Source organism: Salvelinus namaycush, chromosome 37 (assembly GCF_016432855.1).
Source record: "Salvelinus namaycush isolate Seneca chromosome 37, SaNama_1.0, whole genome shotgun sequence".
Lineage (NCBI taxonomy): Eukaryota > Metazoa > Chordata > Actinopteri > Salmoniformes > Salmonidae > Salvelinus > Salvelinus namaycush.
Window position 1 is genome coordinate 19,711,814 of NC_052343.1, and position 26,516 is coordinate 19,738,329.

At 44.5% G+C, this 26,516-nt stretch overlaps 1 protein-coding gene across 3 annotated transcripts; it reads right to left on the reverse strand.

Moving 5' to 3' along the window:
- Window positions 1–288: 288 nt before the first annotated feature.
- LOC120031183 (tRNA (guanine(10)-N2)-methyltransferase homolog) lies at window positions 289–26,378 on the reverse strand. Of its 3 annotated transcripts, XM_038976814.1 has the most exons (13): window positions 26,067–26,378; window positions 25,797–25,862; window positions 24,278–24,351; window positions 24,043–24,124; window positions 23,857–23,949; window positions 23,553–23,687; window positions 23,109–23,265; window positions 22,917–22,997; window positions 22,204–22,368; window positions 21,933–22,014; window positions 21,603–21,737; window positions 13,481–13,601; window positions 289–814 (listed from the first exon to the last, which is right to left on the reverse strand). In XM_038976814.1, exons 1-13 carry the CDS (start codon window positions 26,142–26,144, stop codon window positions 662–664), a joined length of 1,422 nt encoding a protein of 473 aa, XP_038832742.1. In that variant the 5' UTR covers window positions 26,145–26,378; the 3' UTR covers window positions 289–661. The 3 variants fall into 3 exon arrangements, with proteins under 3 accessions (XP_038832742.1, XP_038832743.1, XP_038832744.1); XM_038976815.1 differs by lacking the exon at window positions 25,797–25,862; XM_038976816.1 differs by lacking the exons at window positions 24,043–24,124; window positions 24,278–24,351; window positions 25,797–25,862; window positions 26,067–26,378 and having other exon boundaries at window positions 23,553–23,754; window positions 23,857–23,945.
- Between the last annotated feature and the right edge of the window lie 138 nt (window positions 26,379–26,516).

Below are 26,516 nucleotides of genomic sequence, written 5' to 3' on the forward strand. Positions count from 1 at the left end.
CCGGATATAAAAGCTTGAGAAACGACTTGTGAGAAACAAGTTTGTCCCTCGTCTCGTCTGGAATCTTGCAGGGATACTGTCAAACTGTTATCTAAATGCCCTCTGGTACATGGATACAGCTGCCTGAAAGTAAAGCCCTTTAACAGTTCTCTAGACACTTAGGTCCCTCTTGAATCAAGTCTGATAATGTGCTTGCTGGGATAAGACAAAAAAAATAACACAGAAAGATATAGAACATTGAGAGCCCTTAAATCTCCTGCATCCAATAAATAAATAAATACATATTTTAAAATGGTGTTTATTCGTTCACAATTCACACTCATTATTACACAAAGGGCAATAAACATCAAACAATAAAAAACATATTTGAATAGAAAATGAGACATTTAAAACAGGGAGCCCTATGTCCCCATGGAGTCCATTGTAAACCATAGGCAGGTGTCGGCCCAATCCTAAATGGACCCCTAGAACCTTCACCTAATGCTCTTGTGCAGATCTCTGAGGATTCGATTTGTATATGCAATATGGTGAAACTTTCACCTAGCCTATCAAACAGCAAGGTGGAGTTATTACCATATCGATTGCACCGGTCAAATCCTCTCCACAATTGCATACTGGCTTAGGGGTCCATTTGGAATTGGGCCATCCTGTGATCCTTACATCACTCCCCACCGTTGGTGGCCATCTTGTTGGTCTCCTCCTTTCCTGTCAATGTCCTCTTGCTGATGCCGCTGAAGTACTTTTCCCTGAAGGCGTTGTGGCCTTGGTACGGGCTAAAGTGAGGGTCTGACAGGTGGGCCAGCGCATCTGTCTCCTATAGAGAGAGAAAATACAATTTAGCCCCATATACCAATGACAGAAAGTTCTTAGTACAATTATACCTCTTAAATTTGCGAAAAAAGTGTGAGGGTTTGCCTTCACAAAGTGGAACCAATTCACCTACAACATCAGTTAACTAAACAAATTTAGCGTCATAAAAATGCCTTTGAACACAGGTGAAGGAAGAAAGAAACCACATGATATCAGACCTCTGCCAGGTATCCCATTAAACTAACCAAACAACCACAGGATAAAATGTTCACCTTGTATTCCTCTCCTTGCCGTCACAAGCTCAGTGTAACAATAATAAATGTTAGCAGAGTGTTACGTTCCTCATATTTTCCTGGTTAGGGCTTTGGCCAGGTTGTTAGGCAGTGTTTGGCAGGCCAGCAGGCAAGAATGTGCCGGGGCGGACGGACAGTTGGATGGAGCGGGAGGGATGGTGAGAGGGATGAGGAGTAACGAGGTGTCGGGGATGCAGAGTGCTAGCAGGGATGACTCCACAGCTGGCATGCCATTCGTCAACGCAACCGCTCTCTGTCGGCCTTGGTTACCACTGCCAGGCAACCTGTCATGGACCTAGAGATAGTTTCCTTCAGTCTCCACCACATCCAAGAGCTTAAAGAGCAATCCCAGATATGAAGCTCCTAATACTTCCTTAGAGCAGGGCTATTCAATAACCACAGAGGGTCAAAGTTTTCCAGGTTTTCTTTTCTATCTGGTAGTCATTGATAGGCCTAGAGTTCACACACCTGTCCCAAATCTGAACATTTCCCAACACGACCATACACCAAACCATTCAACACAGAATAGGAAAGCTCAGCAACTAACTTCAAAGTGCTCCGTGGTAGGAGTTAAAAACACAAACATCACTTCTGAATGGAAGCAGTTAAATTCACACAAACTGACACTGCAAACTCTCTCACACACACACACCCAACGCTGCTGTCCCATGTCATAGAGACATTGAACCACTGGACACTTCCCATTTCCCACTGAGTATTTAAATACTCTATTTCCATCATAGCTCATTCTAATAATTCTACTACTGTACTTTGTATTTAGTGACTGTTTATACCCACAGCATATCGTATTTACACACTGGATTATTGACATAGCTCACTAATATATTTACTGCTGTACACATCATTCTTAGTACATCTTGTGTAAATTGTTCCGGTGTATACATACAGTGCCTTCGGAAAGTATTCAGACCCCTTAATTTTTTTCCACTTTGCTACGTTACAGCCTTATTCTGAAATGGATTTAAAAAAAAAAAATATCCTCAGCAATCTACACACAATAACCCATAATGACAAAGCAAAAACAGTTTTATTTTATTTTATTTTTTATTTTTTTTAATTTGTGCAAATTTACAGAAATACTTTATTTACATAAGTATTCAGACCCTTTGCTATGAGACTTGAAATTAAGCTCAGGTGCATCCTGTTTCCATTGATCATCCTTGAGATGTTGCTACAACTTGATTGGAGTCCACCTGTGCTATATTCAATTGATTGGACATGATTTGGAAAGGCACACACATCTATATGTCCCACAGTTGACAGTGCATGTCAGAGCAAAAACTAAGCCATGCGGTCAAAGGAATTGTCCGTAAAGCTCCGAGACAAGATTGTGTCGAGGCACATATCTGTGGAAGGGTACCAAAACATTTGTAGCATTGAAGGTCCCCGATAACACAGTGGCCTCCATCATTCTTAAATGGAAGAAGTTTGGAACCACCAAGACTCTTCTTAGAGCTGGCCGGCCGCCCGGCCAAACTGAGCAATCGGGTGAGAAGGGCCATGGTCAGAGAGGTGACCAAGAACCCGATGGTCACTCTGACAGAGCTCCAGAGTTCCTCTGTGGAGATGGAAGAACCTTCCAGAAGGACAAGCATCTTTGCTGCACTCCACCAATCAGGCCTTTATGGTAGAGTGGCCAGACGGAAAACACTTCTCAGTAAAGGCACATGACAGCCCGCTTGGAGTTTTCCAAAAGGCACATAAAAGGACTCTAAGACCATGAGAAAGAAGATTCTTTGGTCTGATGAAACCAAGATTGAACTCTTTGGCCTGAATGCCAAGCCTCACATCTGGCACCATCCCCACGGTGAAGCATGGTGGTGGCAGTATCATGCTGTGGGGATGTTTTTCAGCAGCAGGGACGGGGAGACTAATCAGGATCGAGGCAAAGATGAACGGAGCAAAGTACAGACAGATCCTTGATGAAAACCTGCTCCAGAGCGCTCAGGACCTCAGACTGGAGCGAAGGTTTACCTTCCAACAGGACAATGACCCTAAGCACACATCCAAAACAACACAGGAGTGGCTTCTGGAGAAGTTTCTGAATGTCCTTGAGTGGCCCAGCCAGAGCCTGGACTTAAACCTGATCGAACATCTCTGGAGAGACCTGAAAATAGCTGTGATAACAATGCTCCCCATCCAACCTGAAAGAGCTTGAGAGGATCTGCAGAGAAGAATGGGAGAAACTCCACAAATACAGGTGTGCCAAGCTTGTAGCTTCATACCCAAGAAGATTCGAGGCTGTATTCGCTGCCAAAGGTGCTTCAACAAAGTACTGAGTAAAGGGTCTGAATACTTATCTAAAATTTTCAGTTTTACATATTTTATAGATTAGCAAAAATCAAAGGATAGAAAACTAAGTAATAACGATAGAAACTGAAAGACTAAAAAGCACCCTAAGGAAAAGCAGAGCTAAAAATGTGTGTTTTAAGATCCCTTTTAAATATGTCCAGTTTCGGCCCCCCTCAGGTTCTCTGGCAGGCTATTCCAGAGGCTGGGGGCATAGTCTTGGTCCTAAGCTTTGGAACAGTTAAAAGGCCAGTGCCAGAGGACCTGAGGGACCTACTGGTTACATAACTAAAAAGCATGTCTGACATGTATTGGGGTGCACAATCATTAATTGATTTAAGAACCAATAGAAGAATCTTAGCATTTATTGTATTGTAAGGAGCTGGTAACATAACCATTTCGCTGCACCCGCTATAACATCTGCTAAACTGTGTACGCAAACAATAAACATGGATTTGATCTCAATATGAATGGTAGCCTACATTCTCCAGCTTTCTAGCTATTTGCAAATCCTTACCTCTGATTGGATAAATAGTCATTTCAGTTTTAGACTGAACTTTGAGCCAACATCGCATCACAATATATGGAGGACGGGGAGAAGGGCCAGGTTCACGGCCCAGTCAGTAAAGCCTGTCTTGATTAGATTTTTACCACTTCAGCCTCTAAAGCAGAAGCCTTTGAAGACTGGGTTGAGCAGCATTGCTGGATACAGCCTGCCAGGAGGAGACTACGGAAATGTGATAAACAGTTGGGTTCCAAATTGACACCCTTGATAAAAAAACAATGACTGTATAAAATACATTTTTCAAATACTCCAAACTTCAAAGCATTTGCAGTTACTTTTGATTGTTTCAGATTATTTTGTGCACAACATAATTAATTGTAAATAATGTATTGTGTCATTTTAGAGGCTCAGTATTTGAATTATTTATTTTATACAGTCATTATTGCTCATCTTTATCAAGGGTGTCAATAATTTGACACCACTGAATACAGTGTCATCAGAAAGTATTTACGCCCCTTGACTTAGTCCACATTGTTGTGTTAAAGCCTGATTTATTTGTCTGACCCATCATACACACAGTACCCCATAATAACAAACAATGTTTTTTAGAAAATGTAGCAAATGTATTGAAAATGAAGTAAAGAAATATATAATTTACATAAGTATTCACACCCCGGAGTCAATACTTTTGTAGAAGCACCTTTGGCATGTTCTTCTGGCATGTTTTCCCATCTTAGCCAAGGAACTCTGTAGTTCAGTCAGAGTGGTCATCGGGTTCTTCGTCACCTCCCTGACCAAGGTCCTTCTTGCTCAGTTTGGTCAGACGGCCAGCTCTTGTTCCATATTTTTTCAATTTCCCAATGGAGACCACTGTACTCTAGAAAACGTTTTATACTTCCCCAGGTATATAGCTCTACGGACAGTTCTTTGGACTTTATGGTATAGTTTCTGCTCTGGCATACACCGTCAACTGAGCGACATTATATAAACAGGTGTTTCTTTCAAAATCATGTATAAATAATTGAATTGGCCACAGGTGGACTCCAATCAAGTTGTAGTGACATCAACGATGATCAAAGGTAATTGGATGCACCTGAGCTCAATTTGGAGTGTCTTAGCAAAGGGATGGACACACCTACACACCTACTCAAAATATTTTTACTATTTTATACATTGTAGAATAATAGTGAAGACATCAAAACGAGGAAATAACACATATGGAATCATATGGTAACCAAAAAAAAAGTGTTAAACAAATCAAAATATATTTTATATTGAAATTCTTCAAAGTAGCTACCCTTTGCCTTGACAGCTTTGCACAATCTTGGCATTCTCTCAACCAGCTTCACCTGGAATGCTTTTCCAACAAAGGAGTTCCCACATATGCTGAGCACTTGTTGGCTGCTTTTCCTTCACTTTGCAGTCCAACTCATCCCAAACCAGGTCAGGTGATTGTCGAGGACAGGTCATCTGATGCAGCGCTCCATCACTCTGCTTCTTGGTCAAATAGCCCTTACACAGCCTGGAGGTGTGTTGGGTCATTGTCCTGTTGAAAAACAAATGATAGTCCGACGAAGCACAAACCAAATGGGATGGCGTATCGCTGCAGAATGCTGTGGTAGACATGCTGGTTAAGTGTGCCATGAATTCTAAATAAATCACTGACAGTGTCACTAGCAAAGCACACCAATACCATCACACCTTCACGGTGGGAACCACACATGCGGAGATCATCCGTTCACCTACTCAGCATCTCACAAAGACACAGCGGTTGGAACCAAACATCTGAAATGTGGACCAAAAGTACAGATTTTCACCAGTCTAATGTCCATTGCTCGTGTTTCTTGGCCCAAGCAAGAATCTTCTTCTTGTTAGTGTCCTTTAATAGTGGTTTATTTTCAGCAATTCAATTCACACAGTCTCCTCTGAACAGTTGATGTTGAGATGTGTCTGTTACTTGAACCCTGTTAAGCATTTATTTGGGCTGCAATTTCTGAGGCTGGTAACTCTAAGGAACAGATCCTCCACAGCAGAGGTAACTCTGGGTCTTCCTTTCCTGTGGCGGTCCTCATGAGAGCCAGTTTCATCATAGCGCTTGATGGTTTTTGCGACTGCACTTGAAGAAACTTTCAAAGTTCTTCAAATGTTATGGATTGACTGACCTTCATGTCTTAGTAATGATGGACTCTCGTAATGCTGGACACTCGTTTCTCTTTGCTTATTTGAGCTGTTCTTGCCATAATATGGACTTGGTATGTTACCAAATAGGGCTATCTTCTGCATACCACCCCTACCTTGTCACAACACAACTGATTCGCTCAAACGCATTAAGGAAAGAAATTCCACAAATTAACAAGGCACATCTGTTAATTGAAATGCATTCCAAGGTGACTACCTCATGAAGCTTGTTGAGAGAATGCCAAGAGTGTACAAAGCTGTCATCAAGGCAAAGTGTGACTACTTTGAAGAAAATAATCTCATATAAATATATATATATATATATATTTTTTTTTTGTTGATTTGTTGAACTGTATCTATATATAGTAGCATGCTATGATATATATGTTTAAGGTTTGGGACACTGGGAGTCAGAGTCAGATTCCAGAGAGTGAGTGAGTGAGTGAGTGAGTGAGTGAGTGAGTGAGTGAGTGAGTGTGTGTGTATGCGGTGATTCGCACAGGGCTTTCCTTTATGGGAACAATTTGGTGTTTTGAAGTGAAGAGGTTGTCAAATCCAAAGATGGATTATTTTCCATAAAATGTGTGATTAAGTCATTTAAGTGCTGTATATAAAAAAAGCCAATCATAGCCAGATGCTGAGGTTTACTGCAGACCTCGAGAGAAGCACCATCGACATCCCCCTTAACTGTAACTGTGTTGTATTGCGCGTGTACATTTAAAGAACACACACAGACAACTCATAGTAAACATTAAAAAAAAGAAACGACCTCACTGTCAACTGCATTTATTTTCAGCAAACTTAACATGTGTAAATATTTGTATTAACATAACAACATTCAACAACTGAAACATAAACCGAACAAGTTCCACAGACATGTGACTAACAGAAATTGAATAATGTGTCCCTGAACAAAGGGGGGGTCAAAATCAAAAGTAACAATTGGTATCTGGTGTGGCCACCAGCTGCATTAAGTACTGCAGTGCATCTCCTCCTCATGGGCTGCACCAGATTTGCCAGTTCTTGCTGTGAGACGTTACCCCACTCTTCCACCAAGGCACCTGCAAGTTCCCGGACATTTCTGGGGGGAATGGCCCTAGCCCTCACCCTCCGATCCAACAGGTCCCAGACGTGCTCAATGGGATTGAGATCAGGGCTCTTTGCTGGCCATTGCAGAACACTGACATTCCTGTATTGCAGGAACTCACGCACAGAACGAGCAGTATGGCATTGTCATGCTGGAGGGTCATGTCAGGGTGAGCCTGCAGGAAGGGTACCACATGAGGGAGGAGGATGTCTTCCCTGTAACGCACAGTGTTGAGATTGCCTGCAATTGCCTGCAAACAACAAGCTCAGCCCGATGATGCTGTGACACACCGCCCCAGACCACGTCGGGCCCTCCACCTCCAAATTGATCCCGCTACAGAGTACAAGCATCGGTGTAACGCTCATTCCTTCAACGATAAACGCAAATCCGACCATCACCCCTGGTGAGACAAAACCCACGACTCGTCAGTGAAGAGCACTTTTTGCCAGTCCTGTCTGGTCCAGCGACGGTGGGTTTGTGCCCATAGGCGACAATGTTGCCGGTGATGTCTGGTGAGGACCTGCCTTACAACAGGCCTACAAGCCCTCAGTCCAGCCTCTCTCAGCCTATTGCGAACAGTCTGAGCACTGATGGAGGGATTGTGCGTTCCTGGTGTAACTTGGGCAGTTGTTGCCATCCTGTACCTGTCCCGCAGGTGTGATGTTCGGATTTATCGATCCTGTGTAGGTGTTGTTACACGTGGTCTGCCATTGCGAGGATGATCAGCTGTCCATCCTGTCTCCCTGTAGCGCTGTCTTAGGTGTCTCACAGTACGGACATTGTAATTTATTGCCCTGGCCACATCTGCAGTCCTCATGCCTCCTTGCAGCATGCCTAAGGCACGTTCACGCAGGTGAGCATGGACCCTGGGCATCTTTCTTTTGGTGTTTTTCCAGAGTCAGTAGAAAGGCCTCTTTAGTGTCCTAAGTTTTCTTAACTGTGACCTTAATTGCCTACCGTCTGTAAGCTGTTAGTGTCTTAACGACCGTTTCACAGGTGCATGTTCATTAATCACAATCCAAGATAGCGTAGCAGTCGGACGTGTGTTTGTCTTGTCCCATGTAAATAGTTGGTTTCATCGTTTTTCCCCCCGTATATATTTTAATCTCACTTTCCACCTACGATCTAAATATACTTTCCTGCAACACGCCTCACCCAATGTGCTACGGATCTGCTATTTTTATATGTTATAACTGGAACCTCCATCAGCAGCTAGCTAGCTAACTAGCTACTAGTTAGTAGTCACTGTTAGCCACGGCTAGCGGTCTTCACCTTTAGCTCGGACACCAGCCAGCTTCAGCTCGGTCAATACCTGCCAGTCTGCACAGCGCGATATCAACCCAGAGCATATCGGACACATTTTCTGCACCACATCACCGGATTCCTGCCGCAAGCTCTGGGCAATTACACCGGATCATCACAGCTAGCTGGCTACTGCTGGCTAACGCCTCTGTCCTGCAGCAAGCACCAGTTGGCCTTGAGCTAGCCTCGAGCTAGGCCCATCTCCGGCTAGCCTGAAGAAGTATACCCGCTAATTCGTGGGCTACAATACATCTTTTGCCAATTGGCCTGGACCCTTTATTGCCGACACGGAGCCCCGCCGATCCATCATGACTGGTCTGACGACGTAATCGTCCGACGAGGTTTCCAACAGGCTTTTCCGTTGTGTTGTCGCCGAAGACCCATCTGCTAGCCCCGGCCCGCTAGCTTTCTGAGCATCGTACCTCCCACTCGCCTAGCATAGTAGCGACTACCGAACGGCTCCCGGACTCACCTATTGCTGCTCATTGGACCCTATGATCACTCGGCTACACATCCGTCTCTCTAATGTCAATATGCCCTGTCTTCTGCTGTTTCGGTTAGTTATGGTTTTATTTCACTGTAGAGCCCCTAGTCCAGCTCAACATGCCTTAGATAGCTCTTTTGTCACACACCCCACACATGGGGAGACCTCACCTGGCTTAGCTGGTGTCTCCAGAGATGCAAGCTATCTCATCGTCACTCAATGCCAAGGTTTACCCCCACTGTACTCACATCCTACAATACCCTTGTCTGTACATTATGCCCTGAATCTATTCTACCACACCCAGAAATCTGCCCGTTTAATTCTCTGTTCCCAACGCACTAGATGACCAGTTCTTATAGCCTTTAGCCGTACCCTTATCCTACTCCTCCTCTGGTGATGTAGAGGTTAACCCAGGCCCTGTAGCCCCCAGCATCACACCTATTCCACAGGCACTCTCATTTGTTGACTTCTGTAACTGTAAAGGCTTGGTATCATGCATGTTAACATCAGAAGCCTCCTACCTGAGTTTGTTTCATTCACTGCTTTAGCAACCTCCGCCAACCCTGATGTCCTAGCCGTGTCTGAATCCTGGCTTAGGAAGGCCACCAAAAAATCTGAAATTTCCATTCCCAACTACAACATTTTCCGTCAAGATAGAACTGCCAAAGGGGGCGAAGTTGCAATCTGCTGCAGAGATAGTATGACAGCCTGCAGAGTTCTAGCTAGGTCTGTGCCCAAACAGTTCGAGCTTCTACTGTTAAAAATCCACCTTTCCAGAAATAAGTCTCTCACTGTTGCCGCTTGTTATAGAACCCCCTCAGCTGTGCCCTGTACACCATATGTGAACTGATTGCCCCCCATCAATCTTCAGAGTTCGTACTGTTAGGTGACCTAAACTGGGATATGTTTAGCCCCCCGGCCGTCCTACAATCTAAAGCTAGATGCCCTCAATCTCACACAAATTAGCAAGGAACCTACCAGGTACAACATTAAATCCGTAAACATGAGCACCCTCATAGCAAGCATCCTGACCAACTTGCCCTCTAAATACACCTATGCTGTCTTCAAACAGGATGTCAGCGATCACTGCCTCATTGCATGCGTCCGTAATGGGCCAGTGATCAAACGACCATCCCTCATCACTGTCAAAAGCTCCCTAAAACACATCAGCGAGCAGGCCTTTCTAATCGACCTGGACCGAGTATCCTGGAAGGATATTGACCTCATCCCGTCAGTAGAGGATGCCTGGTTATTCTTTAAAAGTGCTTTCCACACCATCTTAAATAAGCATTCCCCATTCAAAAAATGTAGAACTAAGAACAGATGTAGCCCTTGGTTCACTCCAGACTTGACTGCCCTTGACCAGCACAAAAACATCCTGTGGCGTTCTGCATTAGCATCGAATAGCCCCCGCCATATGCAACTTTTCAGGGAAGTCAGGAACCAATATACTCAGTCAGTTAGGAAAGCTAAGGCTAGCTTTTTCAAACAGAAATTTGCATCCTGTAGCACCAATTTCAAAATGTTTTGGGACACCGTAAAGTCCATGGAGAATAAGAGCACCTCCTCCCAGCTGCCCACTGCACTGAGGCTAGGAAACACTGTCACCACCGATAATCGATCATTTCAATAAGCATTTTTCTATGGCCGGCCATGCTTTCCACCTGGCTACCCCTACCCCGGCCAACAGCTCTGCACCCCCCGCAGCAACTTGCACAAGGCTCTCCCCGCTTCTCCTTCACTCAAATCCAGATAGCTGATGTTCTGAAAGAGCTGCAAAATCTGGATCCCTACAAATCAGCTGGGCTAGACAATCTGGACCCTCTTTCTAAAATTACCCGCCGAAATTGTTGCAACCCCTATTACTAGCCTATTAAAACCTCTCTTTCGTATCGTCTGAGATCCCTAAAGATTGGAAAGCTGCCCCAGTCATCCCCCTCTTTAAAGGGGGAGATACTCTAGACCCAAACTGTTTCAGACCTATATGCATCCTGCCCTGCATTTCTAAAGTCTTCGAAAGCCAAGTTAACAAACAGATCACCAACCATTTCAAATCCCACCGTACCTTCTCCACTATGCAATCTGGTTTACGAGCTGGACAAGGGTGCACCTCAGCCACGCTCAAGGTCCCAAATGACATCATAACCGCCATAGATAAAAGACAGCACTGTGGCCTCCCGGGTGGCGCAGTGGTCTAGGGCACTGCATCGCAGCGCTAGCTGTGCCACCAGAGACTCTGGGTTCGCGCCCAGGCTCTGTCGCAGCCGGCCGCGACCGGGAGGTCCGTGGGGCGACGCACAATTGGCCTAGCGTCGTCCGGGTTAGGGAGGGTTTGGCCGGTAGGGATATCCTTGTCTCATCACACACCAGCGACTCCTGTGGCGGGCCGGGCGCAGTGCGCGCTAACTAAGGTAGCCAGGTGCACGGTGTTTCCTCCGACACATTGGTGCGGCTGGCTTCCGGGTTGGAGGCGCACTGTGTTAAGAAGCAGTGCGGCTTGGTTGGGTTGTGTTTCGGAGGACGCATGGCGTTCGACCTTAGTCTCTCCCGAGCACGTACGGGAGTTGTAGCGATGAGACAAGATAGTAATTACTAACAATTGGATACCACGAAATTGGGGAGAAAAGGGTGTAAAAAAAAAAAGAAGAAAAAAAAGACAGCATTGTGCAGCCGTCTTCATCGACCTGGTCAAGGCTTTCGACTCTGTCAATCACCGCATTCTTATCGGCAGACTCAATAGCCTTTGTTTGTCAAATGACTGCCTCGCCTGATTCACCAACTACTTCTCAGAGTTCAGTGTGTCAAATCGGAGGGCCTGTTGTCCGGACCTCTGGTAGTCTCTATGGGGGTGCCACAGGGTTCAATTCTCGGGCTCTTGCTGGTGGTGATTCTCTGATCCACCTCTACGCAGACGCTGTTAACAAACCTCCAAACGAGCTTCAATGCCATACAACACTCCTTCTGTGGCCTCCAACTGCTCTTAAATGCTAGTAAAACTAAATGCATGCTCTTCAACCAATTGCTGCCCGCAACTGCCTGCCTGCCCAGCATCACTACGCTGGACGGTTTTGACTTAGAATATGTGGACAACTACCTAGGTGTCTGGTTAGACAGTAAACTCTCCTTCCAGACTCACATTAAACATCTCCAATCCAAAATTAAATCTAGAATCGGCTTCCTATTTCGCAACAAAGCCTCCTTCACTTATGCTGCCAAACATACCCTCGTAAAACTGACTATCCTATCCATCCTCGACTTCAGCGAAGTCATTTACAAAATAGCCTCCAACACTCTACTCAGCAAACTGAATGTAGTCCATGACAGTGCCATCCGTTTTGTCACCAAAGCCCCATATACTACCCACCACTGTGACCTGTATGCTCTCGTTGGCTGGCCCTCGCTACATATTCGTCGCCAAACCCACTGGCTCCAGGTCATCTATAAGTCTTCGCTAGGTAAAGCCCCGCCTTATCTCAGCTCACTGATCACCATATTAACACCCACCCATAGCACACGCTGCAGCAGGTATATTTCACTGGTCATCCCCAAAGCCAACACTTCCTTTGGCCGCCTTTCCTTCCAGTTCTCTGCTGCCAATGACTGGAACAAATTGCAATAATTACTGAAACTGGAGACTTATATCTCCCTCACTAATTTAAGCATCAGCTGTCAGAGCAGCTTACCGATCACTGTACACAGCCCATTTGTAAATAGCACACCCAACTACCTCATCCCCATACTATTATTTATTTGTTGCTCTTTTGCACCCCAGTATCTCTACTTGCACATCATCATCTGCACATCTATCACTCCAGTGTTAATGTTAAATTGTAATTATTTTGCCACTATGGCCTATTTATTGCCTTACCTCCCTAACCTTACTACATTTGCACACACTGTACATAGATTTTCTATTGTGTTATTGACTGTACGTTTGTTCATCCCATGTGTAACTCTGTTGTTGTTTTTGTCGCACTGCTTTGCTTTATCTTGGCCGGATCGCAGTTGTAACTGGCCTACCTGGTTAAATAAAGGTGAAATAAATAAAATAAAATAAAATAAAAATGGTTTATGGTTGATTGAACAAGCATGGGAAACGGTGTTTAAACCCTTTACAATGAAGATCTGTGGTTATTTGGATTTTTACAAATTATCTTTTTAAGACAGGGTCCTGAAAAAGGGAAGTTTCTTTTTTTGCTGAGTTTATGTGCATGCTCGTACATACAAACACGGCACAAACATGGGTACTTTACTCTTTAGATACATGTATGTAATTCATAGTAAGCGCAACACAAAAACCTACAATTATATGGTGTTGCAATCATATTCACAAAGGGATCCATCTACCCTTTCGAAATGGGTGACGTTCCACTCAAATGCATACACACGCTCGTAACAGCACAGTCACATAGAGGCCAGATGCACACACACAGGGTAGTACAAAAGGAAAAGCACACAAACACACACACACAGACAGACACATACAGATGGAAGGACAGACAGACACCCACCTCTGGTTCCTTGATCTTCTCCATGGTGATGAGACGTCTGGAGGTGTGGCTGGAAAGGGTCTGTTCACAGTTACTGACCAGTCTGAGACAGGCGTTCAGGGGCACCATCTCTTCACAGTACCTACAAACACACACTCTACTGGTGAATCATCATGGTTGAGTACATTTTTAAACAGCTGGTCTTGTACTGTAGCATGAACCAATAAGTCTAAAGGGTTGATGGGCCCAAATGATCCTCCAAACCACAATATCTGCATCTCACCATACACTCACCTGCAGAGTAGACCAGCCTTAGCCTCCATGTAATCCCCTCAAAATTACACTACATCCAGGCCAAGTCAGCTCTCTCTCCATTAAACTCAACCCAGATCAGCTCTCTCCTCCCTCCCTCCCTCTCGCTCACTCTCTATCCTCTTTCCCGCTCCCAACTCTAGGCCATTTCTCTCTCAGCTCCAGGCCTTTACTGACCATGTCATGATCTGACTGAAGTGGACAAAAGCCACTGTGAAAAAGGTGAACTAGATTAGATTTAAGATATCGGGAAAAACGTAGTCTTGTCAGGAGCGCTCTGTGTGTGTGTGTGTGTATGCATGTGTGTGTGTGTGTGTGTGTTTGCGCGCATGTCGGCCAAGCACCACAACTAAAGCTGTCCAGGGCAAGGTACTGTATTTATTAGGATCCCCATTAGCTAGGGTCAAAGCTGTAGCTACTCTTCCTGGGGTCCATGAAACTTGACATTAATAGACAGCTGAAGGACAGAACTACCTAAAATTACATAATACATAACATTAATCGACAGGTACAGAACTACATCAATTAAAAATAAGAATACACACTTTCATATTCTTTTGCCTTGGCAATCCATGCAACATGTACTCAAATGGCTCCACTACAGTCATCCATTTTGATACAGTTGCTTACTGTTACAACTGCAACTTCTGATCCTAACCTCTCAGAACCAGTTGTTCTGTAAACACTAGATAGAATCTCACAAAATTAGGAACCACCTGTGTCCTTGGCTCTCCAGTTTGACGTCAGTACTATTCATAATAATACATGTGATTAATAGATGCTATTGAATGCAAGTGCCTGTAGAATACAGGCCTCTTGTGTGTGGTTTGTGTTTGTTAGCACTGTGATCAAAGCAAGGCGTTCCTTCTACCTGCCAATCACATCTTATTACTGGGTAGCTGGACCTTCCACATGGGCCGTTTTACCACCTTTATGGATGGTAGACTTAGTTAACACTTTATGAGCGGTAGAATGTAACACACTGCACTATACCTTAGTTAACAGTTTATGGGGGGTAGAATGTAACACAGCAAATGTTTGGTTTAGTTAATTTCTATGCACTAGACAGGGCGAAGGACTACGTTATTATGAATAGTATTGACGTCAAACTGGACATGGGTGGTTCCTAATTTTGTGAGATTCTCGCTAGTGTTTACAGAACAACTGGTTCGGAGAGATTAGGATCAGGAGCTGCAGTTGTAACAGTAAGCAACTAACTAAATGGATGACTGCAGTGTACCCGTTATTATGAGTACAGGTAGATTACGAGAGAGTGTTTGTTTGCATATTTAGCACTTTCTCCTACCAGCACCACACTGACGCTGGGCCAGATTTTCACCCTACTGTTTGTCTCCTGGGTTGCCATGGCCACTGTGGAATACAGGCATCTAATGTATTGTGGTGTGTGCGTGCGCGCTTCGGTGAGCACCCTGAACAAAGCGGGCGTTAATTCATCCTGCCAATCACCTCTTATTACTAGGAAGCTGGATCTGCCATATTGGCAGTTTCATTTAAAGATGGGTGGGGCTGCGCCTTTCACTTTCAATACAGCTTTTTCCATCCTCAGACAAATATAGAGTTGAAACCTCTGTGCAGATGCTTATAAGCAGCACAGGAGGCTGCTGAGGGGAGAACGGATCATAACAATGCCCGGAAGGGAGCAATTGGAATGGCATCAAACATATCAAATCAAAATGTATGTCACATGCGCCAAATACAACAGGTGTACAACAGGTGTAGACCTTACAGTGAAATGTTTACTTACAAGCCCTTAACCAACAATGCAGTATATAAATAAACCCCTCCCCCCCCAAAAAAAATAAGAATAAGAAATAAAAGTAACAAATAATTAAAGAGCAGCAGTAAAATAACAATGGCGAGGCTATACACAGGGTGCACCGGCACAGAATCAATGGAAACCATGTGTTTGATGTATTTGATACGATTCAAATAATTCCGCTCCAGCCATTACCACGAGCCTGTCCTCCCAATTAAGGTGCCACCAACCTCATGTGATAGCAGGCAGACTAGGGGTCAGGTTAGAGGCCATTTAAGCCCAGTAGGCTGAGGTGCAGTAGACTAGCCCATGTCTTCTACCTTTATTTCCTGGTCAGGGCTCTAAACTGACTTTTTTGTTGTTGACAAGGGGCATGTGTGCGCCTAAGGTGAAAAATGTAGGAGCACACAAAGAAATTTAGGAGCACAATGAAATATATTTGACGTAACAAGCCGTTTTCTTTGTAGCAATGGTGCAAGGGTGACGGTCATGAATCTGCACTCCGTGTATTCTCCATGCCACTCAGGGGCTGCCGCACAGTGAAGTAATACTTGCAACAATTATCTTATTATTATTTATTGCCGCTCTGGTGCTCCAAATAAAAAATGTCAGGTCGCACAGCAAAATATTTAGGCACATATGCGATTAAAATGGTCGCACTGTAGAGCCCTGATGGTATACTGTAGGTCAGATAGACACCGGCATTAAGCACAAGGATCTGTCTCTCAGTAAGGCAGCAGCAGGAGTGTTGTAGACAAAAGGAAGTTGATAACCCGGTAAAACCAACCATGGGGGTTCAAACCCCATCAGCTTCCTGCTAGCTTTGCACTCTGCTTCATTAGCGCCGTCTGCCTTATGACTTTAACCCATAGAGAATTATAGAAACCTCGAGTGACCAAAAGGTCATTTTAGCATGGGCAGCGCCATTGAGGGCTTCCACCATGCTTCGGTTATTTTAAAGTAGTCAACTCGGAGGCGATTCCTATGGGTTGTAGCCTCAATGCCGCTGCCCATGCTGTCACAGATGCCATAATTTCACAGATATAAAGATGAGTCCTCTATCTATCTCTATGCTTTAGCCTCAGAGATAATGGGTTTGGTTCCTGCCAAGGCGCTGCAGCAGAGGAAATGGCAACAGACCACGCCGCGACTGGAAAAGTTTTGAACTAGTTCAAACTTAAACACAGCATCAGAGGGGGGAGAAAGAGAGTGACTAATGAGCTTGAAAAGCCACAGATTTAATTGAAACACTGAAAGGCAGCTGAGGCACGGGGCAAGGCAGTGCTCGTCATGATGACGGCGGAAATGTTTTAATTGGCCAGCTTGGGGGACCTCATCACTCAGGCCTGTGACCAGTGTTAGGGGACCCCGTATTGGCCTGCGTCTGGTCCCACCCCAGCCCAACATAACAGTAACACAACACAGCAAATAGTTTTTTCCTACAGCAGCTGCACTGCAACTCCCCTTTGTGACACCAGTGTTTACAAACAAGCATGTTGCTACACAGCCCTGTCCCCTTGGACCATTTAGTCACCCTGTTCTATGTCAAAGGTCCTCTGCAGTAAGTCATTGGTAAATGGTGACATCTAGTGGTGTAGTATAGATCGCTCTCTCAGGACAGACTTAGGACCACCTAAATCTAACCAGCTTAGACATCTACCATTAATGTTTCAACAGTGTTGAACAGATCAGGACCTGGAGACAGGCTGTGTTTGGTCAGTGTCAGCCAATTAGCATGACTGGCCTCATGGGTTTATTTTCGCACGCTGCCCTGAATGACAGGGTCAGGAACTGCTAGGTAGTTACACACCCGGAGTGAGGAGCAGAGCACATGCACACACAGAGGCACACAGTCAGTCAGTCAGACAGAGGCACACAGACACACACACACACACACACTCTCTCTCTCCCTCAACCATCAATGCTAAGGGCTGTAGCCCTCTCTCCCTTTCCTTGTCTCAGCCAGTCAGTGTGGGGAACTCCAGTGTGTGTGTCACAGACAGTCAGGGGGAACTGCTGGAGGTGAGCGGGAGGTGTAATAGAAACTTCACAGGGCTGTGGTGCATGGTCTGGTCTCATCTTCCTGATGCTCAGACCCTGCCCTGTAATCAGTGGCCACGAGTCCCAGGGCCCAGGGGCCTGTATCCTGTCCACAGTAAACCAGCTGTATGGAACAATACACCCAATATACCCCAGGACACCTGCACACTGACCAGAACACCACTAACCCCAGGCCTGAAGACTTTATGGGACAGAGAATGAGATGTACTGACGGGAATAAACCCCTGGTCCTGACAGAGAATATGATGCTTATGAGGGGAAGAGGTGCAGGGAGAAAAGCCTGTATCTAAACTAGAATGCTTCGTTAAGCAGATCTAGTACAGTAGCAACACTTCATCAGGGTGTAGGCTGTGACTGTTGCCCTCTATTGTTTTTTAAAATTATTTTAATTTCACCATTATTTAACCAGGTAGGCCAGTTGAGAACTTGTTCTCATTTACAACTGCGACCTGGCCAAGAAAAAGCAAAGCAGTGCTACAAAAACAGCAACACAGAGTTACACATAAACAAACATACAGTCAATAACACAATAGACAAATCTATGTACAGTGTGTGCACATGTAGAAGAGTAGGAAGGTAAGGCTATAAAATAGGCCATTGTGGCGAAATAATTACAATTTAGCATTAACACTGGAAAGATAGATGTGCAGACGATGTGCAAGTAGAGATACTGGGGTGCAAAAGAGCAAGAGGATAAGTAACAATATGGGGATGAGGTAGTTGGGTGTGCTATTTACAGATTGGCTGTGTACAGGTACAGTGATTGGTAAGCTGCTCTGACAGCTGATGCTTAAAGTTAGAGAGGGAGATATGAGACTCTAGCTTCAGTGATTTTTACAATTCGTTCCAGTCATTGGCAGCAGAGAAGTGGAAGGAAAGGCGGCCAAAGGAAGTGTTGGCTTTGGGGGTGACCAGTAAATATACCTGCTGGAGCGTGTGTTACAGGTGGGTTTTGCTATGGTGACCAGTGAGCTGAAATAAGCCGGGCTTTACCAAGCATAGACTTAAAGATGACCTGGAGCCAGTGGGTTTGGTGACGAATATGTAGTGAGGGCCAGCCAACGAGATCATACAGGTTGCAGTGGAAGGTAGTATATGGGGCTTTGGTCACAAAACGGATGGCATTGTGATAAACTACATCCAGTTTGCTGAGTAGAGTGTTGGAGGCTATTTTGTAAATGACATCGCCGAAGTCAAGGATCGATAGGATAGTCAGTTTTACGAGGGTCTGTTTGGCAGCATGAGTAAAGGAGGCTTTGTTGCGAAATAGGAAGCCGATTCTAGATTTGATTTTGGATTGGAGATGCTTAATGTGAGTCTGGAAGGAGAGTTTACAGTCTAACCAGACACCTTGGTATTTGTAGTTGTCACATATTCTAAGTCAGAACCGTCCATAGTAGTGATGCTAGGCTGGCGGGCAGGTGCAGGCAGCAATCGGTTGAAGAGCATGCTTTCATTTTACTTGCATTTAAAATCAGTTGGAGGCCTCGGAAGGAGTGTTATGGCATTGAAGCTCGTTTGGAGGTTTGTTAGCAGTGTTCAAAGAAGGGCCGGATGTATACAGAATGGTGTCGTCTACGTAGAGATGGATCAGAGAATCACCAGCAGCAAGAGCGACATCATTGATATATACTGAGAAAAGAGTCGGCCCGAGAATTGAACCCTGTGGCACCCCCAGAGACTGCCAGAAGTCTGGACAACTGGCCCTCCGATTTGACACACTGAACTCTGTCTGCAAAGTAGTTGGTGAACCAGGCGAGGCATTCATTTGAGAAGCCAAGGCTATTGAGTCTGCAGATAAGAATGCGGTGATTGACAGAGTTGAAAGCCTTGGCCAGGTCGATGAAGACGGCTGCACAGTACTGTCTTTTATCTATGGCGGTTATGATATCGTTTAGGACCTTTAGCGTGGCTGAGGTGCTGAGGTGCACCCATGTCCAGCTCGGAAACCAGATTGCATAGTGGAGAAGGTACGGTGGGATTCGAAATGGTCGGGGATCTGTTTTTTTAACTTGGCTTTCGGAGATTTTAGAAAGGTAGGGCAGGATGGATATAGGTCTATAACAGTTTGTGTCTAGAGTGTCTCCCACTTTGAAGAGGGGGATGAACGCGGCAGCTTTCCAATCTTTAGGGATCTCAGACGATACGAAAGAGAGGTTGAATAGGCTAGTAAATAGGGGTTGCAACAATTTCGGCGGATAATTTTATAAAGAGAGAGTCCAGATTGTCTAGCCCAGCTGATTTGTAGTGATACAGATTTTGCAGCTCTTTCAGAACATCAGCTGTCTGGATTTGGGTGAAGGAGAAGCAGGGGGGGGGCTTGGGCAAGTTGCTGCAGGGGGTGCTGAGATGTTGGCCGGGGTAGGGGAAGCCAGGTGGAAAGCATGGCCAGCCATAGAAAAATGCTTATTGAAATGATCGATTATCGTAGATTTATTGGTGGTGACAATGTTTCCTATCCTCAGTGCAGTGGGCAGCTGGGAGGAGGTGCTCTTATTCTCCATGGACTTTACAGTGTCCCAAAACATTTTGGAATTAGTGCTACAGGATGCAAATTTCTGTTTGAAAAAGCTAGCCTTAGCTTTCCTAACTGACTGAGTATATTGGTTCCTGACTTACCCGAAAAGTTACATATCGCAGGGGCTATTCGATGCTAATGCAGAACGCCACAGGATGTTTTTGTGCTGGTCAAGGGCAGTCAAGTCTGGGGTGAACCAAGGGCTATATCTGTTCTTAGTTCTACATTTTTTGAATGGGGAATGCTGCACTTTTAAAGAGCAACCAGGCATCCTCTACTGACGGGATGAAGTCAATGTCCTTCCAGGATACCCGGACCAGGTCGATTAGAAAGGCCTGCTCACTGAAGTGTTTTAGGGGGCGTTTCACAGTGATGAGGGGTGGTTGTTTGACCGCGGACCCATTACGCATGCAGGCAATGAGGCAATGATTGCTGAGATCCTGGTTGAAGACAGCAGAGGTGTATTTAGAGGGCAAGTTGGACAGGATGATCTCTAAGAGGGTGCCCATGGTTACGGATTTAGGGTTGTACCTGGTAGGTTCCTTGATAATTTGTGTGAGATTGAGGGCATCTAGCTTACATTGTAGGACGGCCGGGGTGTTAAGGGCACAGCTGGGGGCTGAAGGGGGTCTATAACAAGTGGCAACAGTGAGAGACTTGTTTCTGGAAAGGTGGATTTTTAAAAGTAGAAGCTTGAATTGTTTGGGCATAGACCTGGATAGTATGACATCCTGAAGAGTTCTATCTCTGCAGTACATTGCAACTCCGCCCCTTCGCAGTTCTATCTTGTCGGAAAATGTTATAGTTAGGGATGAACATTTCTGGATTTTTGGTGGCCTTCCTAAGCCAGGATTCAGACACGGCTAGGACATCCGGGTTGGCGGAGTGAATGAAAGCAGTGAATGAAACAAACTTAGGGAGGAGGCTTCTAATGTTAACATGCATGAAACCAAGGCTTTTACGGTTACAGAAGTCAACAAATGAGAGCGCCTGGGGAATGGGAGTGGAGCTAGGCGCTGCAGGGCCTGGGTTAACATCTACATCCCTAGAGGAACAGAAGAGGAGTAGGATAAGGTCTAACAGGGTAAAGGGAAAAAATAACAGCATCCATCAGCAGGAAAAACAGCTGACTGGTGAGGTTGACCCTGTGTGCAATAAGGTCTTATCAAATGCTGTTTGTATCTATTCGACATCACAACAGTTGATGACAGTGCTATTTGGTTTACACATAGAGAAGAGGGAGACTGTGTAGATGATACATCTGTGAGCTCAAACCCATGTAAACACCATGACGATACATTAGACTGAACAACACCAGATGGGAATATTTGACCAATTCAGACTATAACAGGAAGTGCTGTATCCAGGGACCACAGATGGATATTAACCATGCTCCTGTATGTAGATAACTCTGGTGCAATACTGGGGTTGTTGTGAATGGTCCCTGACAAATAAACAAACACAACAATACTCACTCTGGCCTGTAGATTGGTAGCCAGTAGACTAGCCGCCCCCCGATGACCAGGTGGTGAGCTGAGAAGTTTAACAGGTCAGTGAAGATGTCACTCAGGTGGTAGGCCATGGAAACGGGGACATGGCTGTCCCCAACACTGGATGAAAGATAAAGAGTCTGTTACTGCAGTGAAGATGCCTTTACACAGATTTAACATAATCTGAGAGGACTTTATATATCTCTAGTGTATCTATTGCTTTTTTTCAAGTTTTATAGGCCGTCTTTTTCAAAACTGAGCAAATATACAAAGCACTATAAACAACACAGACTCAAGAGGAAGATGAAGACGTACTAGTCTTCAGATGACTTCACACTGTTTACACTGTCCTTCTGAGAGCCTGTTCTCCTGGTTGACTCCCGAATCCCATAGGGGGCTGAGAATTAAACAAACACAAAAATGAAAGACAAGAAATTTGAACAGATTTAAATCTGAACAAATCACAAAGAATGTGGACTTCAACAGACTAATACGTTTTACTTGTGTATGACTGTACAGGAGACATTACTGGATGGAGGACCCTACATGGGAAGAGAACACATAGAGCTCTAGGATAAGAACGTACGGTCAGTGATGATGGCGTCAAAGAGCACTCCGTCCCTCCAGATAGGCTTGGAGGCGTCAGACACAAGGACGTCCACATACAGCTTCTCTGAGCCGTACTGACGCAGGTTGGCTCTGATGTTCTCATCTGGACCCCTCCACTTCTGGTTCTTACGACTCGCTTTGCCTGAAAAATAAACCAAAATACTATTATACAGCAACGCACTGGGTTGTAATTAGGGCTGGGACAATACCAGTATCGCGATACTCCTTAGTATCGTGGCAAGGAAACAAAATACGAAGCGGTTTTAACTTCTTTAGGAAAACAGCCCTAAATGTTGGAAACATTATATTGTCATCCAGATTCATATTTATTTATTTTCCAAGCTATAGCACAAAATATTTTACATGCACACAGGTGTAAAAGGACCAGTAGAGTTTGATCTACTTCTTGATTTCTTTGCCATGGAAAGAATATTGAGATTGTGGTTATCGTCCCGGTCCTAGTTGTAATCATATCACGTATCAAGTGTTAGGCCTATAGGACAATACAATTGGATTTGAGCATGAATATGAGCACAGGAAAAAATGAAGTATTTAAAAAGATGATAGAAAGAGCATAACCAACATAATGTTCATCATATAAATGGATTAACTCGCTTGCCAAAGCACAAGATATTTAGCTCTGGGTTCCAAAATAAGAGAAAGTAAACAAGGCCATTTCTAGGACATTACCTATCCCATGGATGGTGTTGTAATCAATATCTGTTCCACAGACATATGCACCAAAATGAGAGCATGCAACCAGGAGGCTACCTGAGAGAGAGAAAAAATATCCAATAAGCACAGACTAGCCTTGGGTTCAGCTAAGATGCAGTGTATTTCTGCAAGTGTCAGTTCAAAGACCAAAAGTAACTTTTCTCTTACCAGTCCCAACGAAGGGGTCGTAGACCAGGTCGTAAGCTTTGACCCTGGCGTGGTTGGCCATGATAAAAGACAACCCAGCGTCCATACTGGTGTTACCTATGAAGTGCCTGTTCTTCACACTGTGAGAGCGAATCAACTCACGCTGGCCATCTGCAATCTAAGGAACATACAGTTGATAAGACAAGATCAGATATAGGCTTACCTTTATCATTAAATGAAACAGTGCTTCTCAACCTGGTACCTGGCTTATACACGGGGGACTTGGGAAGACTCATAAGGACGTAGGCCTCATGATAAGTTTCACAAGAGGGAATACTTCAGGCAGACCAAAATGTGATTGGGAACCAAAGAAGGTTAACAACCACTGCGGTAAACAACATTAATGAGTAATAGTCATTACTCATTTGTATAATGACACAGAAATGAAGGAGCACACAGCCTCACCCATCTCCCAAAGTAGATGTAGAGAGGCTCGTCTGGGATGTTGTTAGGGTCAGTTCCATAGTCCTCCAACAGACAGAAGATGTGTTTAGGGTTCCTTAGATTGACCCTTCCCTCAAAGGAGAGATATTCCATTGCCTTGGGGAGGAAGACCACAGGGTAACTTGTCCAGGTGTCATGGTGCATACTGCATATCAGTGCCTGCCTTTAACACAATAGTGCAGTACAAAAGGTAGAGTAAATTGACTTTTTTGGGCTCAATCTTAAGTACAAATTACTGCGACCAAGTCAAGTGTATCATACTCACATCTATCTTCTTAATTCTATCTTCGAACTCTAGAGTCTTGTTGAAAGTGTAGACGTTGATTTTGTATGTGGAGTCTTTTTGTAGGAAGGGTGACTGTTGGGAGGGGTAAAGTTACACACATTAGATACTCCACATTAGTGGAGTGGTTTGCCCTCTATTCAGATAGTAATGTAATTTCTCACAAACCATGTTCTCTGTTGGATATTTCAAGAGCGAGGTCCTGAGTTCAATGTGTGTTCTGCCATGACCCCACAGCTCAAATGCAGACCTAGGTAATAAACAAATAACCACAAAAAGGTAATTACAATTACTGTGACATTCAAGTTGAGAATCACCTCAGAAGAGAAGGGCTGATGAGCAATGCTGCAGTACCCATCTAGCTCTTTTCATTGCAACTCCATTGTTGATCTGTCTCACTTACTTTGCACAAACAGTTCTGGCCATGATGCTGTTGACATCTTCCTCTGACAAGCCATTCAGGCGCCAGAATGGAGACTGGGGAGAAGAACAGCAGATTTTAGGATTTGAGTAGCCTATGCATGGACACATGGCCAACTTCTCCCTTCATTGTGGGCCGGCTAAGGATTATTGGTGTCTCTGAGGGGTCTTTGGCCTGGTTTGCTAACTACCTCTCAAAGAGCGCAGTGTATAAAGTCAGAAAATCTGCTGTCTCAGCCACTGCCTGTCACCAAGGGAGCACCCCAAGGCTCAATCCTAGGCCCCACGCTCTTCCCAATTTACATCAACAACATAGCTCAGGCAGTAGGAAGCCCTCACATCCATGTATATGCAGATTAATTTTGTGTTAAACGCAAAGCTTTCTCAGTGTCCAACAAGCTTTCTCTACCCACAAAGGTCATGTGGTTTGGTAAAAAGAATTCACCTCTTCCCACAGATGTTAATACTACCTCTAAGTGTTTAGAGCTTGAGGTAGTCACCTCATACAAGTACTTGGGAGTATGGCTAGACGGTACACTGTCCATCTCTTAGCACATATCCAAGCTGCAGGCTAAGGTTAAATCTAGACTTGGTTTCCTCTATCGTACTCGCTCCTCTTTCACCCCAGCTGCCAAACTAACCCAGATTCAGATGACAATCCTACCCATGCTAGATTACGGAGACATAATTTATAGATCGGCAGGTAAGGGTGCTCTCGAGCGGCTAGATGTTGTTTACCATTTGGCCATCAGATTTGCCACCAATGCTCCTTATAGGACTCATCACTGCACTCTACACTCATCTGTAAACTGGTCATCTCTGTATACCCGCCGCAAGACCCACTGGTTGATGCTTATTTATAAAACCCTCTTAGGCTTCACTCCCCCCTATCTACTGCAGCCCTCCTCCTCCACATACAACACCCGTTCTGCCAGTCACATTCTGTTAAAGGTTCCCAAATCACACACATCCCTGGGTCGCTCCTCTTTTCAGTTCGCTGCAGCTAGCAACTGGAAATAGCTGCAACAAACACTCAAACTGGACAGTTTTTTCTCAATCTCTTCATTCAAAGACTCAATCATGGACACTCTTATTGACAGGTGTGGCTGCTTTGTGTGATGAATTGTTGTCTCTACCTTCTTGCCCTCTGTGCTGTTGTCTGTACCCAATAATGTTTGTACCATGTTTTGTGCTGCTACCATGTTGTGTTGCTACCATGTTGTGTTGTCATGTGTTGTTGCCTTGCTATGTTGTTGTCTTAGGTCTATCTTTATGTAGTGTCTCTCTTGTTGTGATGTGTGTTTTGGCTTATATTTATATTGTATTTATTTGTATTTTTAATCCCAGGACCCTGTCCCTGCAGGAGGCCTTTTGGTAGGCCGTCATTGTAAATAAGAATTTGTTCTTAACTGACTTGCCTAGTTAAATAAAGGTTAAATACATTTTAAAAAATTGGTATGGCTATCAGGCAAATAATACATATGGACACTAACTTATTTTACCTTTTCTTTGAAGTTTTCACCTGGATCAAACGGTTTGCCCCTGAGGGACAGCAGCGACCTAATCTCCTGTAATGTTACGATGTACAAGAAATAAAATCTGAACATTTCTGAAGAATTCAAACATGACAGCTTGCAGCTTGTAACGTTACTAGCTTAGCAAGCTAATGTATGGGGATAAATGCCGTAATGAGACACCCAGATCTTTAGAGATGGAGAGAAATAACACAACATTTACAGTTTGACAGAGAGGTACGACATTGATATGCATACCGGTAGCCTGAAGTCAACATTGTCGTGGGCCAGATGTATCAAATATTGTAGGCATGTTCTGCTACAGTGGATCGCCATGTTCGAGTTCCCACGCAAAATACATCCGGCTAGGAACCGCGTCCCCGCGAATAGTGGTTCCTGTCAGTTTCAAAATAAATACCACTTTACCAGCAATGAATGTGCATTAAATGCATGTATTTTGGAAACGCAAAATTAAAATGAGTATGTTTCAGTTTTGTCATTAACGTCCAAATAATTGTGTGCTTATTATTCTGTATAGCTGCTACATAACTGCTTCATAAATTAGGGTGAATCATTTTACTGTAGAGAGAGCTAATGATCCACCAACTAAACATATCCCAAAGTTAAGCAGCTTTACTTCAGAACATTGCTCACTGACAGGGCACGTGACACCAACATTTAGCTACCTGCGTCATCACCACATTGTCA

What these genes read in the sequence shown, in the direction of transcription:
- LOC120031183 (XM_038976814.1), bottom strand. Translation starts at nt 26,144, where the DNA reads ATGGCGATCCACTGTAGCAGAACATGCCTACAATATTTGATACATCTG. An exon ending in GCCAGAACTGTTTGTGCAAA is followed by an intron (nt 24,125 to 24,277) that starts GTAAGTGAGACA and finishes TTTATTACCTAG; the next exon opens with GTCTGCATTTGAGCTGTGGG. An exon ending in AATATCCAACAGAGAACATG is followed by an intron (nt 23,950 to 24,042) that starts GTTTGTGAGAAA and finishes CCCTCCCAACAG; the next exon opens with TCACCCTTCCTACAAAAAGA.